Raw genomic sequence first — 19,934 nt, 5'->3', positions numbered from 1 at the left:
GTTGCCTTTTTGACTTTGAAAATAACACCTGGCTTCTTATCGCATTTTTTGTTAATAAAATCAATATACACTCCAGACGCATATTTGACCTTTGTTTGAATGTTTTACATGATGCTATTTCTGGTAAATAGAAGGCAACCATAAATACAAAATTAAAAGACAATTTAGAAAATCAACCTTTATCTAATCACCTCAGTTTCCAGTTACATTTCCCAGATGAGCTGAATTTGCCACTACACAAATTTGAAGAGGGCGCTTTTTAAAAATACCCCATAGCGGTTATGAACAAAAATAGGTTATCCGGACAAACTTGACACTGTGTGGCGTGATCTGCTGGCCTTGTCTTCAGATATTAAACCCAATTTCAAAGTGTGTTATACTCCCCAATCACAAAACGGTGTATAATGCATGGAGCATATTCTACTGCTGTTTTTTTTTTGGGGGGGGGGGGGGCAAATTTTGCTGATTCTGAAAACTGTTCACATTGTGGTGACCTGGGTTCTCTCATTCATATTTTTATTTAATGTCCGGCGATTGACAGCCTTTTTCGCTTCGTTTCTCGTATATTTACTGATCTTTTACAACCTGGTTTAACGGTTCCTCTTTGGTAGTTCGGTATTTTGCCACTTCACTACTCACGTAAATTTCTCTCCCGTGTTCTAGAACCAGTACTTCACACTTTGGACCGCAAATGACGCAAATCCATTTGTGAACTTGAACTCACACTGTTATTGGTCAGTGGTTGTTTTTTTACGTTTCCGTAATTCAATCTTGTTGTTCCATGTCTGTATCTGTTTCAATGCATCTCATTCAATGCCGTTGTAATTACACAACACGTTACGTGTTTACATTTTGTTATTTAAACCTCTGATGTTGATACGATGTTCGGTGAGCCATAATATTTTGTATACCAATAAAAAGGAATAGGATCTTTATTAATTGGGTTTGGTAAATGTATTGGTTCCATGGTAATTTTAGTCAGCCCTCCATACCAAGGAAAGATAATGTTAGAATCGTTCAAACAAATATATTGATAAACACATTAACATTTTCAACTTCTTGTGCATCCCAATCATCATTTATATTACAAATGGAAAGTAAATTTTGGATGTTACTGATCCAGGTGTGTTTTGTTCTGGTTTGTATAGCATATTTTAACATTTCTTGGGGTACCTTAAATTTGGCATGGAAATTAATTTTGCCCAATATTTAACGCAGTGTTTCGCTATGTACAGATAAATAGAATATCTCCCACACTCTTCTAGAATACTACAATTCAGTGATCTATTGGAAACACAAAGAAACATTCTACAGGGAAGTTGTATCAAAGACCTTCTGTAGATTCTTTAGGAACAAATGAACAAAAGAGTGATTTTTTCGCTTGCTACGCCAATAGTTGTGTTGCCATTGACCGGTGTAGTCTACAGGAAACTTAATTCCAAGATATTTGTAGTATGAAACGGTTTATTCCCTCCATAAACTCACTTTTCGTTCCTTGATGAATGTCCCCTGGCCTTGAAAACAAACATTTTGGTCTTGTCCAAGTTTACAGACATACACCAGCGCTCACTATACAATTCTAGTTTGTCTAGTACCCTCTGGAGCCCAACAAGTGAATCTGATGCTAATTGCAATGTCATCAGCAAATAGAAGACAGAACAATTCGATTAAATCGGCTGCCAAATTTCTGCGATTTTCGTTGCTGTACCAGATACAATCTCACGTAAACATCTACTGTAAGTACTGGGAATACATACGTGATTTGCTGTGACAATACCATCAGTATGAGAATAAGCATCGATGCGTACAGAGCAAGAATTGGTTGTTTTACACAGCCAATTGCCGCCAAGGTGAGGTGTCCATTAGTGACACCTATACATTTACATGACAATGGAATCAATCTGGTGATGAGTATACGACTTATCCTTATGCTGCTGTGTATTGGCAATGTAGAATCCAACCCGGGCCTAAAGGACACAGCTAAGGCTGACGACAGTACTAAATTAATAGTAGAAGTTCGCAAAATGGGCAAATAGCTCAATGGTAAAAAGGACTACTACAGAAATCCTTGAAATGAAAGCGACCCAGAATAAACTACAGCAGACGTGTTCAAATATAGCTAACAAATTGCAAGATTTATCTAAAACAGTATCGAACATAACTACTGACGTGGGTGCATTAAAAGAGAGCTTGCATATTCCAAACTTGATGTATAGGATCTAAGCGATAAACTAGAAACACTTGCAAATCAGGTCAAAAATTTGGATGATGACGTTGACAAACGAGAAGTAATTATTAGGAGAGACAATGTGGTATTGTTAGATATCGATGTTGGCGAGACTTATGAAACGGTCAATCAACAAAATCGGCCAATTGTCGTGAAATTCCATCATTTCGAAGACAAAATATTAGCACTGTCGGTACACGCTGACCTGAAAGTGGACGGAATTGGAAGTGATAAAACCAAACGGTAGCGTAGATGTCTGGCTAATCTGAGAAAACAAGGACGCAAGGGATACTATAAAAATGGCAAATTGGTCGTGATCAGTGGCAACAGAATGACCCACGCCACATAGGGACGATGAATGAACTTTTGATGTCGACTAGAACCGGACTAAGAACTCGCCTACAAACCATGTTAGCCAATACCAACGACCTAGAAGCTTCTACCGAATTGATTGATATACAAGCAAACCAATGGAATTGATATCACTGTGTGCGCCCCCTTGCAGACTGACTATTCATAATTATATATCTTTGGTGCGTTGGTAAACTACCACAATTTTGAGCGTATCCATGGCTTCTCTTCACAGAGAGTCGCACGCATGCCATTGGAGGTTTCCCCTGTCAGACTAGCTCTATATGTCAATCGATTAATCTCTCGTGTCGCCAGGTCGGCTTTATACAGAGAAAGGTAAGGATATGGCACGACAAGCCATAAATAACTTTCCCCCATCACAAATACACAATTGTGTTTATTCAATACACTATTTAAAAACGATATTCTCTGTGAAGCAAAATTATTATTACACGCCACTCCATATGACTCACACAGGTCAAGAATGAAATACCTTCACCGAACGAAACCTTCAGTGCAGAAGGAGTAACCAGAGGCTATTGAGACAGTAAGACAGGATTAGATAGTTTTAGCAAATCGAAAGAATATTCTTAGATTTGTTACACTTTTCACAAGGCAGAAAATAACAAAATATTCAAACATTGCTTCAAATAGTAAATAACATTACTCCATAGTGTATTCACATTTTAATTCATGCCAGACAGACAAAACATTAACACAATTAAAACTACATATACAAAATGATGTGAACACACAACCTTGCCCTGACCTTGATCTCAGTGAGCAAAGTCGGACACACAAAATAAAACCATTCAATCTAGTTCATACATATAGCATGTAGGTCAAATTCGGTTCATTAATCCGTCGTGTAATGCTATTTATATTATGCCACTGGCGCATATTCAGAAACCCTGTTCGCATTACACGATACTTTAAATGATACATGGGGTCATTGATCTAGATGATAAATAGGGTACAGTGAAATGTAAAATATTTATCTAGAATATATCAAGAAATATCATCATGGAATACATCTTTCTTTCTACCGGTGCAACAAATAATAGTTGTGACGTCACACGGAGTTTTCTATTTATATTCTCATATAGTTTTATTCTATAGATTACCGCTGTTTGTCCCGTTTCCTTTGTATAGCTTTTGAGGTGCCTGGTCGGTCATTGACCCCGATCGCTCTGTTGTAGTCCTGTGTAAGGAGATAATTATTTATATTGCCTCATCACAAATGCTGTACAATGCTCGCTATAACCAATAACCTAGTATTTTAGCTTAAATATATATTTTTCACATATACTGCTCTGATGCCGGAAATAGACGCAACACGACCTGCGATATTGAAACGAGAACAAACTGTAAGTGTAGAGACCCGTGACAGCGGTATTTGTAGCCTACCTCTCGATTTAGTTCTGTACCAAAATCCACCTGGGTAATGACGAAGTGACGATCAAATGCTGCTGGTTTAGAACTCTGGTTCTATCCACATACGTGTCAGTTCGAACGTAGCCTAACGGTGGTCAAAGGGATTGACGTCACGATAATGATGGGTGTGAATAGCCTTACTTTCAAAGTATGACATCACGAAGCATTGTGTGATGTGATTAATTATTCATGAGATGTTCGATGCGGTCGAAAAAACGAATGATTCAAACAAAAATAGCCGACAAATGCGTTTATAATTTTTTCAAGGGCTCTGAGCATGTAGTGAACTTTTGGGGGGATTTACAACAAATCACCGAAAAAGTCACGAAAGGTAACGTAGATAGGGTTCAACATGTCTCTATCGTTTGCGTATGTTGTCCTCATTTGACCTGTTTTCGGTGTTGTACTGCGTTCTAGTTCCATGTTTAGTAAGCAGTAATAAGGTCTGGCATTCGTGACAAACATTATTTTGACGACGGTGTTTGTCTCATACCGACTATTCTTCTGTTATTGTGAGTGTTGTGTTTATACTGATGATTGCGAAGAAAACCACGAGAACACAAGATGGTGGCTGTGACGGTTGGTTGGTTGTTCTCGGTTCCCATATTTGCTGCATGTTCATCTATGGTGTTTACCAGGCGTTTGGTCCACTGTTCGTGGCAATACAATGTTGTTTCCATGCAACATCTTCATGTACATCGTGGATTTTGTCTCTATCTTTATTCCTGGAACTAGGGTTAGGTAAGTACACCAGCAGCTTATGTACTGAATTAATTTGTGTGTTTATGTCACAACATACATTTGTGGGAGAAATAATGTCTTGCCATAACACCCCTCAACATATTTTTACATCTTTTTAAGCGATGACAAAGTGAAGGGCGGTCTGAAAAACGAGATGTTATGAGGAGGGTTCCAAGTTCTGTTGTGACATGGGGTCAGAAACACTTTAAAAAAAATGATTAATTATTCACCAGCAAAACGAAAACGCCAGAATCAATATTACGAATCGAACTCATCTATTCCGTTCTCATATATATCATTCAATAAAAATAAATATGATATTTTATAGCAAATATTTTATTTTTAAAACGACATGTCGCGACGGCCATTCGTAACGTTGGTAGTCGTTTATCGGGGTTTTCCAATTGCCCCTCAGCAGATTGGCAAGGCCATGTAATACACACAGTTTGACAGACGATATTCATCGCAAAGAATGATGGATTCCGTTTTGAAGGGCAGCTACTGTCAGCCCCAAATGTGGTTGGCGTTGGAAGTTCCTAGATTCTAGCAAAGTCCATATTGTCCACATTAAAACTTTCCAAACATTGTTGCATGACTCACAAATATGTTGCATTCAACAAACATTCCTCAAGTTTGCTAGTTTAAACAGAGAGTTGAACATAAATACTTGTCGAGTGTGTACACATATTTCAGGAACGGAAGCCTTTCCCAATCGCAGGTCAACTTGTTTCAAGATCGATTTCTCCCAGGTTCATGTACTCAAATAATATGTTCCATCATCCATTATATGACGTCATAACTTATAAATCAAACGTGATCCAAGGTCACAAAACAAATATACACCAATATAGTGCCAAGTAACAGAAATCATGAAAATACTAAAATAATCAAGAACTGAGTAATGATGTATTCAAATGAAATTAAATGTGATAATTTATATAAGTGTAATGACGTCACTTTTATTGGGATTACACATAGTATATATGGATATACAGGTAATACACAGTTAATTTAAATAACAATATTGCTGTAAGGAAATATGATGCCCGTGATGATACTCCCATTATACAGTATACTCCCAAATACAAGTAATTGACATTAATTTGAAGAACACTGTTTTAAACCTTGTCATATATCGAATATATCAAATCGCAAACAATAAGCTGACTCAAGTCAAACTATAGCTGCGAGCAGCAATGATCGCGCCAATACGCTATTGCACCAACCTTGTTATGATTACGTCAATGGTTAATAGAACAAAAAGGTATCATCAAAGTATGAACTGTATTGGTCAGAAACTTACGACTATATATCATTTGAACTGGTTGCTATGGGATGCTAGGTGTCATCATTATATGTTCTACCTTTCAAGAAAATTTATCTCCCAGCCTGACGAGAAAATGTACCCAAACTCAACTAAACAGACCTTGTGGTTCTCAAAAAATATCTATTTACAAATTGAATTTTTTACACATTTCACTAAAATCATGGTCCAAATACTACACCTGACTTTGTGCACTATGGGGAATGCACACTTATCATTGCTATAAAGCTTTACTAACAAATTCACCGAAAGTATTTGAACAGTTACAACCGAAACCAATTTACAATTTACAAGGATAAAATTGAGATTATGGTGCCATCCCAAGATAATTACTTCATCTACTGATCAGCGCCAGTGGCACCATGACACAGTAATACGTGATTGTATGTCCGTTTTCTTGATTTGTAGTGATGACATTTGTAAATGTTAGTTTTATATTTTCCCCAGGTCCATTAGCTAACGTGTGTGTAAAAAGGTTTGGATATAGAGCAACAATCATGACCGGAACATTTATATCATCCATTGGATTTCTTTCCAGTTCGTTTTCACCAAGTGTTGAAGTTCTATACATAACATATGGTGTATGCGTAGGTGAGTTATTTAATTTTACCAATACTGGGATGGTGAAAAAAAATTAACTAATTCAAAGTGTGGTCGTTGATAAATACATTGTTATTGTGTAAATTACATGACCCTACATCAATGTGGGAATAATGTTTTTTTTTTTTTTTATATCCTGCATGTATCGGAAAATATGAGAAAATGGTTATTCACAACTGTAAAGTGGAATTATAGAGTGGGACACACCAATATAACATGTATAATGTTAACAATTTTATTTTCCATTAGGACTAGGATACAGCTTGATACTGAGCCCTTGTCTTGGAATTATACCTCTGTATATTAAGAAGAAATACACACTAGCAAACTCACTAGCAGTACTGGGATCTGGAATTGGTCCATTTTTACTTACACCCATAATTCAACTACTGATTGACGCGTACGGTTGGAGAGGCACGTTCATTGTGATGTCAGCAATAAACGCCCATATGTTTATATCGGGAGCTTTGTTCAAAGCTCCAACCACGATCAGACAGAATAACACGGATCTAGTCTCGCGTCCCAGTGATGATCACGATCTTGCAAAACGACATCATGTTGCCTGGTGTGCTCCATTAGACGCAATACTACACGCATTGGATTTGAAATTAATTAGCAGACATCCTCTTTTTGCCCTTCAAATTGTGTGTGTTTTTAGTGGTATTGGATTAGGCTCTTTTGCCGTACCATCGTTTATCGTGCTTAATGCAAATGACCTCCATCTGGCATCGCCTTTTATTATCACGTTTCTAATTTCAATACTTGCAACTGGTGGGATAATCGGAAGGGTCGCCCCTCCTGTATTGTTACATATAACTTGTAAATGGATGAATAGTGGCCGCCTGTTTGGTATATGTTTACTGTTGGCTGGCATTTCTACTGTGATCAGTCCTCACTTGACAATGTCATATGTGACATATGCCGTGCATACAGCACTGTACGGTTTCTTCATTGGAGTTGTATTTGCGCTGTATTCTCATGTTACGAAAGATTACGTTGGCGGACCAAACCTTACTGCTGCTCTCGCATTAGCATCAACGTTTAATGGATTGGGTGCAATGATTGGACCAACCGTAGCTGGTAAGACTACTGCTAAAAAAAATTAGTTGCCTGTTGGCAAACACCTTTCGATTTGAAGAAGTAAGTTTCAACAAGTACTTTAAAAAATGAAATTTGCGTTGAAATTCTCAATCATATAATTTGACGCAGATTTCTAAATTTCACACCACATACTATCATTAGTATTATTCGCATCTTAATTTCATCTTTATTCTAGGATTGCTATACGATATTACTGAAGATTCTATCACTTCTTTTTATTTCTGCGGTGGTTGCACTACATTTGCTGGGATTCTTATGTTAACAGTAGAACCAATCATTCAGCGAATCCACCGGACAAAAGACAGGGATACCGATATTCTCATAAACAACGAATTCGACGAAGTAGTCGTTTATCCATATCACGGAAGACCGGACACGTGTGATTCAACAACGCAGACAGGCAGCTGAACTTGTGTGAAGTCAGTGTTTGGTATTTCAGTGTCAGTTTGAATAATTATTGTAAATTAATTCACAGTGTATTTCACAATGTTATGGAGGGATACTTAATGCACATTATTTAACAAGCTGGTGGAACAGATGTATCAAGCTCAACAAGAACAGTGAGACATGTGCTAGTAGGTGACGATAGGATAAACGCAGGTTACCATCTCGAAAACGTATATATTGAGCAAACCATTGATTTGAACGTTCAATATTACCTTGAGTTTCTAGGGCAAAGGTTTCGAGACATATTTAGTCACTTGAGTGTTTGAAGCAGATACCAGGTCGCCCAACGACTTGACTGCCCAGCATCTAAACTAGCCTATCTATACCGGAATACATTTCAAAAAGCATGGTTATCTGATTGTGCAGTACACTTCTCATTGACCCAGCTTTGATATTAAACCTTGGACGCTACATATAGTCAATAGCACCGATTTTAAACAATTCATTTGTAACAACGAGCCAATATAATACATGCGGAAGTAAACAATAACATCCTGAAGTAGTACATTAGTATGCAAATTACGTACAAATTAATGCCATACTTATTTCCAATGTATGACGTAAAATACAACATAGTATCATGTAAGTTGGCAAAAAAAGCATCTCAAACTACTTTTGACACGAAATGAAATAAAAATGTTGCATGATTGTATTTAAGTCTTAGTTATTAAATACTGTAAGACAATAAATATGTTTTAACTCTGGCGTGTTATAATGTGATGTCTAACAAGCAACATGAATTTTCAACCTTTTTCGTAGTCATCTGTAAAAATAATATTCCACCTTGCAGGGCAAGCATTTCCTGGAACCAAGGTTCGCACGAGTGTGCGTTTGACTGTTGGTCACGTAATGGTGTCGACACGATAGTATTTCTATAATACGAAATGCACCTTGTTTTGCAGATCTGTCATAATACAAATAGAATCGTGCATATTGTTTATCAGCCAATGACGTAAATTACATTTTTTTAAATTAGATTTCTTCTTTTTGGGTAGGTCAAAATGATTAGTTTCTCATGAGGCAGTGCGCGAAATGGGGAGAGGGGGGCTATATTCTAATGTTGCCCACGTCTGCATTCGATACATTCGGAATTGTTCAGGTAACTAGGTCAAGTGAGTTTCTCTGTGTTTACACAAACAAGTATAGCACACCAACGGCAGTGAGTATACATTGCCTGCCATCAAATAACATAAGACGAGTAAACTGACATCAAACGCCACCAACGGTAAACTCGACCGCACCGAAGCACTAATACAAACTAAATATACGACGCCCTCAAGCGGCCGTGCTATGAGAAACATAATTCAGTGTTCTTCACTTACCCTGTGCTATTCATAATTAAATATTACTGCAACTGAGGGGTGTTTAAGTTTTTGTCTCCTGATGATTCAGTTATTCACCAAGGCGCCACTGTACTGAATATATTTCGCACCACGGAGTAAAATCTTCTTATATTCAGACGTTTACAGATAATTTTTTTTGTCATCTCGAAATTCGGAATGTACTTGAATGTCAAATTCATGTGGCGGTACGAATGGCAGTTGGCGTATTAAACTTGTGTTGGTTTATTACAAGCGATTCGCGTGGTCGCGATCTGGTCAGCTAATCGCGTTGCACAATTGAAATTGTTTGTAACCAAGTTGACAAGATTATTTTCAATATAGTAGTAATCAAGTGTATCAAACCTGCCCGTATTCGAACTCCGAATATTCGCCTTTGCAAACTCGCCAGCCAGCACGGTGTGTTTGTGTGGTTCGTCCTGCATGCATACACCATTTGATGTCGATGTCATTTGTATATACTTATGTATTTTCTATAAGTTCAATGCGAGATCTGGCATACTGCGTGAAAGGTGTTGACCAAACGTCTGCCGCATAAATCGAACGATTTTGATTTTGTTTTTTTATATAATTCAATGTCGAAATGCCAGCATATCGTCGTAAAGGGGAATTTTGCGTTGGAATACACTTAATTCATTGACTATCATCAAATGTGTACAGTAGATTATTAAGCATGAAAATACCCTTATATATTTGCCTTTGTCGAATCCAACGCGATGATTTGACGTCACTGCCACGCTATGATTTTTGTTTTGTTCTGTTTTCACGTTCTATTTCACGCATAACGGGGGATCCTGAATTGAACTGAAAATGGTCTTTTGTGATTTATTCAATTCCATGTTCCACTCTTCCAATCAGCATTGACAATGTTGACAATGTACTATAGCACAATGAGTGTGAAATATATAAATGTAAATATTAGGAAGGACGAAGACATTTAGTGAACGAATTGTCTTCATGTGGTCTTTAGAAAGTGTGTGGTGTATTATTCATCGCCAACTTATTTCTCAATATCGACCGATTCGATTTAAATATCTAACTTAGTTCCTACAAAACTTGGGTGATTTAATTATATACTGAGAGTCAATGGGAAAAAATTGAAAATTATAAATGTATGCATTATTTTGAAGCGTGAGTTTGTATGTACATTTCACCTGTATTGCTTCATCATCGATAGTTACGTTCTTCGGATCACAACGAATCTGCAGTCAAGCATAGCAAATAACTACGTGATTAATCTTATATCTAAACTTTGAGTGATTTGCACGTTTTTGTTAGTATTCGGGCTAATGGATTCCTGTTAATGTGACATTTCCACGTTTTAGTATATGTGCTAAGTGTACTTCTAATCGTCAAGAAAACATTGATCATACAACCATATCGGGGCCATGCGCTCTTTAGTATGTGATGTAACGCCTTATAAAATATGTTATTATAATTCTTATTTTGAATGACCACGTGCATAGAATCTCCATTGCCATCGTATTGCCCTAGGAACATGCAACACCCTGTAATGGCCATTTTTATTACCATATTTTTCAGTTTAACGATGTGTATTTATATGTAATATCCATATTTTTATGCTCAATTATAGCTGCAATTTGTTTTATTTTATATTATTTTTTTCCAATTTTCATATCAGTGCTATAATTTAGGTCTTTTGATTGTGTAGTTATGATCGGAAACGTACGTGTTTGTTGACCCTGTGACATTCCCCCTTTATGTCTACAAAACAAACGCATTCACACCTTCTCGCCGTTGTATGTAGCTCAGCGCATAGCGGTGAAAATGACGCTGTTCACCGAGGACAAGCTAAGTCACATGATTTAAAAAAACGTAAACCTACAATTCATTCAATTGGTTATACATTTTAAAGCGGGAGGGTCAAATGTGTAGCTTAAATAAATCATTCGTTTAATGGGAGACGTGTCGCTATCATACCAAAGACAATCGCAAACATGATTGAGAAAGTCGTTAAAATAATGAACCCGTTAATTGCAAAATCTAATTTGCATATATATTACTTTGGCGTTTTTTTTTTGAGCAAAATCAAAATTTATTCTAACAGTGAAAATTCGCCAAAATTAAGATTTATGGATGATGAAGAGATAATTTGAATTCAGGCCATGACTTTTACCTGCTTCGCGTTTAACAGCAATAGAGTATAAATCATACGCAATATTTTAAAGTATGCTCCCAGTTTTGTTACGTCGCAACCTTCGTGACGTTTTGTGAACCGCCAAAAGTGAGTTTTTGACGTCTTCATCCATTCCATTGTTTTCGCATAGTATTTGTGTCAGTGCGCCCTCATTCTACGCAACCCAACCAGACATACATTATACGCAGCAATTAGAACTTATCATTGTGAAATCGATTCCACGCTTACCCGCGAGGTATCTAACGCTAATGGACACAGAAACCCATTTCCCTGTACATGTATATTGACAATTGCTAAAATTGTTGGAAATGCAATCCTTAAAGTGCTTGTGAAATGGCTGCTATTTTCACGCCTAAAATTATCCATTGATACATAAATATTATTAATTTTATTAATTTATAAGCATGAATTATTTTTTTAAGTGAAAAAATGTGCTTTAAACTCAATCCACAGCAACTTAATTTGTGTGTATTTAAAAACGAGGCTCCTCATTAGCTTCTTATTTGCATACAGAAATTCCCCTTGTGACGTCAGAAGGGGAAGTCGCATGGCAGCTTGCATTGCCGATACGTGTAAATAAGGCAAATTTCTTCTGCAGTTTTCTCATCTTTGACTAAATTTTCACTTATGTACTTGTTCGTCGAGGAGGAATGGACCATAATGAACACATAGTATCAATTTTTGTTGCATGGGGTTGAGTTAGATGCGAAATATGTTCGTTCTGGTGTAGGTGGTCACCGTGATCGTCAGCGGCAAACGTTTGTACACTGTCGCTGGACAAAATAGAATTTGACGTAGGAATTATCTCGTTATTTAGCAGGTTACTAGGCACGTCACTACACTGTTTTATTTCATTGATCGTCTGGGTAAAACTTTCAAAATTAAAATAAAAGAGAACATATTTTGACATTCTAAACATTAGACTATAGTGATCACTATAAAATAATTAAAAAAAAACGACAAATCACAGTTACTAAATAAATGACAGCCGCGTGGAAATAAATTGAAATTTTATTGAAATAGGTGAACGCGTCGGGTCAGGACGAAGGCAAGTGCGTTAAAAGCGGCGTTTAATTGGATAACAAAAATAATCGAGGTCGACACACATACAGATAAATTCAGAGTGGATTCGTGTTAGCGTGATCCATGGCGTGATTGTCATAATTATAACATCATATTAAAACTTTATTTGGTGGAAATACATTGACTAAGCCCGGATTCTTATTTCATAAATTATTACCCAGATCAAGCTGCAAGCATGGAGGTAAAAAAAGAACGGAGGTGTGAATTCGACATTCAACACCAATCACCAAACAATACAGAAACTTTTAGCCTTCGAAAATGAAAACAATTAGCAGTGTGTAAGGGTTGTGTAATTTCCTGTTTGTCCGACGCTTCGTTTTCGTGTCACTGTCAAAATTATTGCTACCTTTTACTTAACAGGGACTAAATGGTCTCTATAAAACAATAATCACGATTGCAAAAAAAGTCAACTCATTTGAAACACTTGCCGGACGTCTCTCTCTCTTCTGAAATCCGCCTCGGTGATCATAGTCCGGAATCTATTTCTTTCAAAAGTGTTGCGCCAGGTTTATGTTGTCGGCGTTTCTCTTTAAACCTAGTTTTTTTTTTCATGCACGAGGACAGTATTTCCAAAAACAGGAATCTGAGGTTAAGTGGCATTCGTCCACTGATGTCGCACCTTCGGATCGATTAGAAACGTGTGAATACTTACACTATAACTATACGTTTCACTGCAACTGCCCACAACACAACATCTAAAAACTCTCTCTCAAAAAAAAGAAAATAGACAAAAAAAAGAAAGAAAAAAAAACGCCGACTGAAAAATGTATATCGTTTAAAAGTATAGTGAATGACCAGTGTTATTACGGCTCAGGGGTATGTCTTCCTCTCACATTTTGGTATTTGGTGGCGCACTTTCGGCGAGAGTCGGAAATCCGGAAACAGTCGACCGTTTCAGGATTGGTGGGCGTGGCTACAACACCAGAAATTTCCCAAATTTACTTGGATACGAGTAATCATTTTCTGCAAAAAAATCAATAACTGCCCATTTCAGTGGGACACAGATCTAAAATGCGAAACGTGAGGGTGGGCATTGCACAGGCACTTTAAGTAGAGCTGTATCACCGCGGGGTGGGCGCCTCTCACAATTGTGGAGTAATCATTCGCTACAATTGTCATTATAAGGTCAAGCAGACCTGATGTGATCGTGAGTAGTTCTCTGATCACATCACAAGTCCATGTCCAACCCTGCGGTCACAGTTTGTCTTTCTTGATTGTATTTTAAATGCACTGAGCATATTGTCCCAGAGGTCGACCCACTGCAAAATAGCATCATCATCTATATGTAAGATCCAAGACCATACGTCTGAAATATTGTGATTTCTATGTGATTAGAGTTTGATTTTGAATTAGATTAAAAAGTAAAATTCTTATGTTATTAATTATAGCACTGCCACTAGTTTTTTGACTGTGAATAAATCATGATGCGCCCTCACGAGATGCGCAATATAGATGAGTAGAAGTAGAATTTGTGACCGTATAACAGAGTGAAACACAGTGGTATACTATTCACGATGTAAATTGCCATGAACCATTTTACTTTTTATCGTTTTCGCGAGATTATATTCTTTACTATTCCGTTTCAGTTCCTCCCCCACGTAGCTTTTTTTTTGTTTTTTTTTACATCCTGTATTTATTCATTTAGTGCCTGACCAAGTTGGCCAACTGCAACTGATTTTATAAAATGTAAATATAATTCTGGAATGATTTCTTTTTTTTTTTCAATACGAAAACAAATCTGTTGTTATTAACGCTTCAGGTGTTGAAAGTATAAACCTGCCTATTTTTTCAATTATTCTCAAGAATTGTAACCAAGACCTGTAACCATCTTGAAATTATAATAATATAGTCGAAAATTTGAAAGAAATCGAAGAATGTACAAAGTGTGAATGACAAATTAGGGCTTCAAAAACTATGGCGTTCAAAGCAAGTTCTACAACAAATTAATCTATACATGTAGTATTTTGTCACGATAGACGCACTTTTGCAATAGTGTCACTCGAGTAATTAGAAAATTTTTTGTACGGACACGCACAGTACTATGCTGGTAATTTGTAATAATTGACACCTTAGAACCTGGATATGTGAAATCGAATTAATCAATAGTGGTTTGAAGCTCTACCTATTCTACAAAGTCAATAATAACTCAGATGTTGATGAATAAAGGTGACGTACCTCCACCCTCCTACCCTCTTCAGTGCCCAAATCAATTAGTCTTTTATATGGGCAACCATTACAGAAACGTCGTTATCTATTATTATTCTGGTGGTGGTGTTAGTTCATACCTGAGATTCGACAAATTTATGTTCAATCGCTGGCCAGGACAAATCCTCAAATAAATCCAGTGTATGTCGCTTCACAAATAATGAATCATTAATTGCGTCAGCTACATGTATTTTTATTTCAGAACGGAATTCACACGGGCGAGTATAGTGCCCGAGGCAAGATTGTGATCGCCACCATACGACAGATTTACAACCCCACTTAAACCAGTGCCTGGGTACTGGGATAGGAAGTCATCACTATACTACAGATTTCACAACAATCTGCGAATCTGTTTAATACCAGAATAAAAAAATCTCTCGATTTGTTTTTGGTTAGGTTGTTAGGGAAATCCCAAAGGTGAATTAACTTCCCTACAATGGGAACTCAGGAACGTCAGCTTTCCCCAAATGTCTTTCATCATATGTATTTTGTTTGAAACTAATCGCTTTAGCAACATGCACTACCGAGAAGTCAATCGAGGGCCGTGATGATAGAGTTATACAGGAATCATTGACAAAATAGACACGACATGAACAAATAGCGATTTTATGGGGCCGACATAGATCTTTTTTTTTAAGTTGTATACATTTTATTAGATCGGCCTGAGAAGTTGCAATTAATTGTGTTTATTATTTCCCACTACGGGATGTTATTGACTAGACTATGGTCACACGAGAACACAATGTGGTGTTTGTAGAGCGCCACTAGCATAGCCGATTACACGCTATTTAAAGCCAAGCACGTACACAATCACTGTACATGCGTAATACGAGTGTGGTGGGGATCACCCATTGATGTCAGCAACTGCCATGGGATAGAACAGAATATTTTAATGACTTGTTGAGATACTTACACCATGCTAAAGAGAAATAATTTTTTTGTAACTCGTTGAAGGTTGAGAGAAGAAACAAGAGAGGGATATTTAAAATGAAAAACTATACATACAACGCTGTCTTAAGTCTTTCTACGGAGGCATCGTGTTAGTATCATGCCTGTAGCCACCTGTCCCTTGATTTAGGACACTGCGCCGTGTACGCAGGCAACTGTATATATCGAGTCGATAATATGGGTGAGAGTTACTCAGTGTCACGCATGGCACATCTGCATTAAGAAGATTTGTACAAACAATTGGTACTTGGACTTAATAATGATATTATTCTGGAGTCGAATATACACTCTAATATTTAACGACCCTATCTTTATGTCAGTTTCCTCAAACGTAATCCCAGTTAAATCAACAAGTGAATGATTTTACAAATTCGAAACAAATGTTTGAGTACTATACTAGTAATTTTATAATTATAAGGTTACATGAGTGGCTCAATGGTTAGTTTGTTAGTCCGGTGACAGTAAAATTGCAGCTGTTCACCAAGAAATGAACCCTTGTTACGTTATGTCCTCTTGTTGTGTCGAATAACATTCTTTCTACACCACCTGACAGAGGTGACGCCATTTGCTATGTAATGTCGCCCGTGTAATCCTAACAAAATAATATTAAGGCAGTTCGTGCCAAATTCAAGTTGTTACTGCAATGCATTCCGGGGTGATCTTGTCATTGAATTTAATATGAAATTATTAGCACACAAGAAAATCACTAAATAAATAGAAATGTTTTTGAAATAGTATTAGGATTCATATCGTTAATAGTATATGAATTTATTATCGCATGTAACTAAAAAAATCTTCGAAATATGACAAATAAATTACATCATAAATTCCAGTGTAAAAATGCAAGTTTTCTTTATAGTACATAACATTTAGAACTCATCTCCTAACGTTGATTGGCGACACTAATATGTTTGTTTTTCATGTTCTGTATCGTAATGGCATTAACTTAATATGATGATGAATATGTGAAATGGATGATAGTTATCAGCACATTGACCTTCACCTTCTTAAGTCTACTGGTGTACCCTCAAGTTCATAATACGATTTCGCGTCACATTCTCCCGCAAAGAGGTGGTGCAATAGATAGTAATTTGATGACAACTTTAGTGAATGCAATAAAACTAGTGTGGAGCAAGTGTGCGCAAAACAAGGGGATTTTACAAAAACGGTCGATTGGAGAATTAAAGGCTGGGAAAACTTTAATTTGTTCAAGCAACAAAAACGTGCAGAACCAAATAGGTAGACAACGTGTTTACCTGATGTTTGGATATATGACCTTGTCATTCTTTATTTAAAACGCATTCGTTGCACGTGCTTTTAAAACACATTGTAAGCTAGTGCCGTGCGCCGTCGCGATAATAACGTTTTACGTTGGCGAGGTCTTCAGTATTCCTAGACACGTTGTGGTAGCTTTTGGCACTTAAAAGTGACTAACACTCCTTTTTCGATCCTTAATGTGAAGATGACTTTGGACTATGTATATAAATGTTACTTTACATCGATCCATTACAATTGATCCTATCATAATATTGACCACATGAATTACTGTTAAGAATGAATCCTTGTATTTCCCCTGTTTATTCCTTACCTATAACTAATTAGTTGTCGCTAAGATTCAGGTCAGATATATGACAAATTGCATGCAATCATGGCCACAGTTGATTTGAAGTGAAATCAAAATTGAATCTCGACGCACATTCATTTAAGCGAGCGATTATTTGCGCTACGTGTTGATTAATAGAAACAATTTCAATTAGATCGCGCGTTTAAATGGCAATGACTGGCGGGTATGTACGGCTTTGGTGCTTGATCACGTATTTACAGTGAGCTGACCATCTTGTAATATCAGAACAATCTGTCATGTAGAGTAACGTTTCCTATGATGTGTTTGAACGTCGGAGCACGTAATCCATTTGATATTAGCTGAATGTTGTAACTTTAGTTTTAGTGTTTCTATCATCTAAGGTTGCCGATATGGTTATGGTACACCGACATGGCGGGCGATGTATACCGTATACTATTTTTGTTCGTCTTGTTTAGATTCAGCACACACACACACACACACATACAACACTTTCTGTTATTATTATATAGACATGCCAAAACTATTGAACTGTGTGTAACGCGAAGCCATCTGTGAATAGGCACAATTTTCGTTTATAACATGTTTTTTTAACGTTTGGGCAACGCTAAAATTGTTTATGTTTGTGCTTCTTGTTAAGAAACCAATCCGTTGATATGCCAATTACTGTATCGTGCCGAGTTTATCGAGGAATAAAAAAACACAGACATGTGTAGAAAAGGTTTGTTTCCAAAGCCAATGTGTTGCTACATGCGCAAACAGCGCCATCCACAGCAGGTTAGCGAAACTAATATGTTTGTAATAAGTGTAGACATGAACTTACTATCCACATCCAATTATTATTGTACATACACCATATGGAAGTAAATTCCTCTCGGATTATGTTATCGCAATATTGCCGATACTTAAATTTGTGTGTGTTTATACACAGGCAAAGTAATTTTAATTAATGCTATCCCCCCAATTCCTTGTTCATTTCATGATTCTAATCCCTAGACCAACTAATCTGCTTGTTGCAGGGGCGGAAAGCTTTCACTAATACGTTCTTGGATATAATCCCCTGTGTAAATTCTAGTCTACTTCAAATTAAACCTGGTGGTATATCTGATTATATTGAAAACGATTCTCCCATGATAAAACTATGTAATCAAAAGGCAGCTTTGTTTTAACATAGTTAAGATGGGTTTCGTTGTTATAAGGTTGGGTTGCACTGCCAACTGGTGAGATGTGTGGTCTGAAAGTACACACATCGTTTTTTTTTTTTTTTTTTTTTTTTTTTTTTTTTTTTTTTTGTAAGTATTTATTGTTGGGAGACTGGTGTTCTGACCATGATTTTGCACGGATGAACCCAATTAGCTATAGAAATAATTCGTATTTGCATACACTGACCAATCACGCAAGGTAAGTTTGTGATAATAATATTATTTTCTTGAGATATAATAGGCTACTGGCCCCAAACATATATCAAATTCAAAGTAAGTACAATACACCAGAGAGCGCTGCAAAATAGCTCAGTAATTATTTTAAAAACGATATAAACTAAACACACACGTGTACTTCATGCCAATCAAATAATTATCAATCAATATTGTTTACCGAAATACAATCGGCTGTATTATCCACACGGCATCCCAGGAATAAGTTGGGCGAGTTAAAACTTAGACCAAAATTTTGCACTCTCCACATAAAAAAGTACTTTTCATTCATCAAACACAACAAATACGACTATTAAGCAAATATTCAATAACCGCATTATAATAGCATTTTTAATCAATCGGTTCATCATGAACTCTAGCGATTAAGGCAGAAATGTATAATATACAGAGAAAATAAAATACATATTGTTAAGTACTATAACAAATAATTCAGTGGTATCATTATTGCTTACATTACATTTACCCGGGGCCCAAAAGCAGAATGTAGGTCGCAGTGATTATGTACTTTTCTCTGTGGACATTAAACTCCAATGTAATAGTTTTGATGTGTATAATTATAAATATATACTGTTCCAATTAACCTTATATGCACATTATTTTTTTTATAAATCTGAGCTTTGCAGGGCAGCCGATTTATTATGAGATTTTGCCGAGTGCCTTAGGAGCCTTCATTAGTCAGTAGCATTTGCAGTATATGTTTGTTTAGTTTTAACAATAAGCCACTAGTGGAGGTTTCCCCTGCGTAACATTGAAACCCTGTATTTTAATTTTACCTCTAATGACACATAGTCATTGTGCTATTGTATGGGACAATTAATATCGCGGTATGGATTTACCTACGAGGGAATTTGCGTTCAAAAACATTATAATGAAGTTTTTATACATATATTTCACTGTTCTCAGTTGGACAGTGTAAGCGCAATGTTAGGGCGATTTCTTCAATTAGGCGTTTGCATC

The 19,934-nt window shown here is 36.6% G+C and overlaps 1 protein-coding gene and 1 long non-coding RNA gene across 2 annotated transcripts; one reads left to right on the top strand and one right to left on the bottom strand.

Moving 5' to 3' along the window:
- Nucleotides 1-3,249: 3,249 nt before the first annotated feature.
- Nucleotides 3,250-4,114, bottom strand: LOC144349914 (uncharacterized). Its single transcript, XR_013420079.2, has 2 exons — nt 3,986-4,114; nt 3,250-3,779 (listed from the first exon to the last, which is right to left on the bottom strand). It is a non-coding gene; the product is annotated as an uncharacterized LOC144349914 (long non-coding RNA).
- A 431-nt stretch (nt 4,115-4,545) lies between these two features.
- LOC102805381 (monocarboxylate transporter 13-like) lies at nt 4,546-8,940 on the top strand. Its single transcript, XM_085492912.1, has 4 exons — nt 4,546-4,753; nt 6,525-6,668; nt 6,927-7,757; nt 7,954-8,940. The coding sequence occupies exons 1-4, from the start codon at nt 4,546-4,548 to the stop codon at nt 8,184-8,186; spliced, it is 1,416 nt and encodes a 471-aa protein (XP_085349038.1). The 3' UTR covers nt 8,187-8,940.
- Nucleotides 8,941-19,934: the final 10,994 nt, after the last annotated feature.

The sequence above is a fragment of the Saccoglossus kowalevskii genome, chromosome 18 (assembly GCF_978046115.1).
Source record: "Saccoglossus kowalevskii chromosome 18, keSacKowa6.1, whole genome shotgun sequence".
Lineage (NCBI taxonomy): Eukaryota > Metazoa > Hemichordata > Enteropneusta > Harrimaniidae > Saccoglossus > Saccoglossus kowalevskii.
The sequence above is the reverse complement of the archived record's forward strand: the minus strand, read 5'-3'. Positions and strand labels throughout refer to the sequence as shown.

Bases quoted from the DNA above. Each gene is read 5' to 3' on its own strand.
- LOC102805381 (XM_085492912.1), top strand. From the start codon at position 4,546: ATGATTGCGAAGAAAACCACGAGAACACAAGATGGTGGCTGTGACGGT. The intron at 4,754-6,524 runs GTAAGTACACCA...TATTTTCCCCAG, and splicing joins ATTCCTGGAACTAGGGTTAG to GTCCATTAGCTAACGTGTGT. The intron at 6,669-6,926 runs GTGAGTTATTTA...ATTTTCCATTAG, and splicing joins AACATATGGTGTATGCGTAG to GACTAGGATACAGCTTGATA.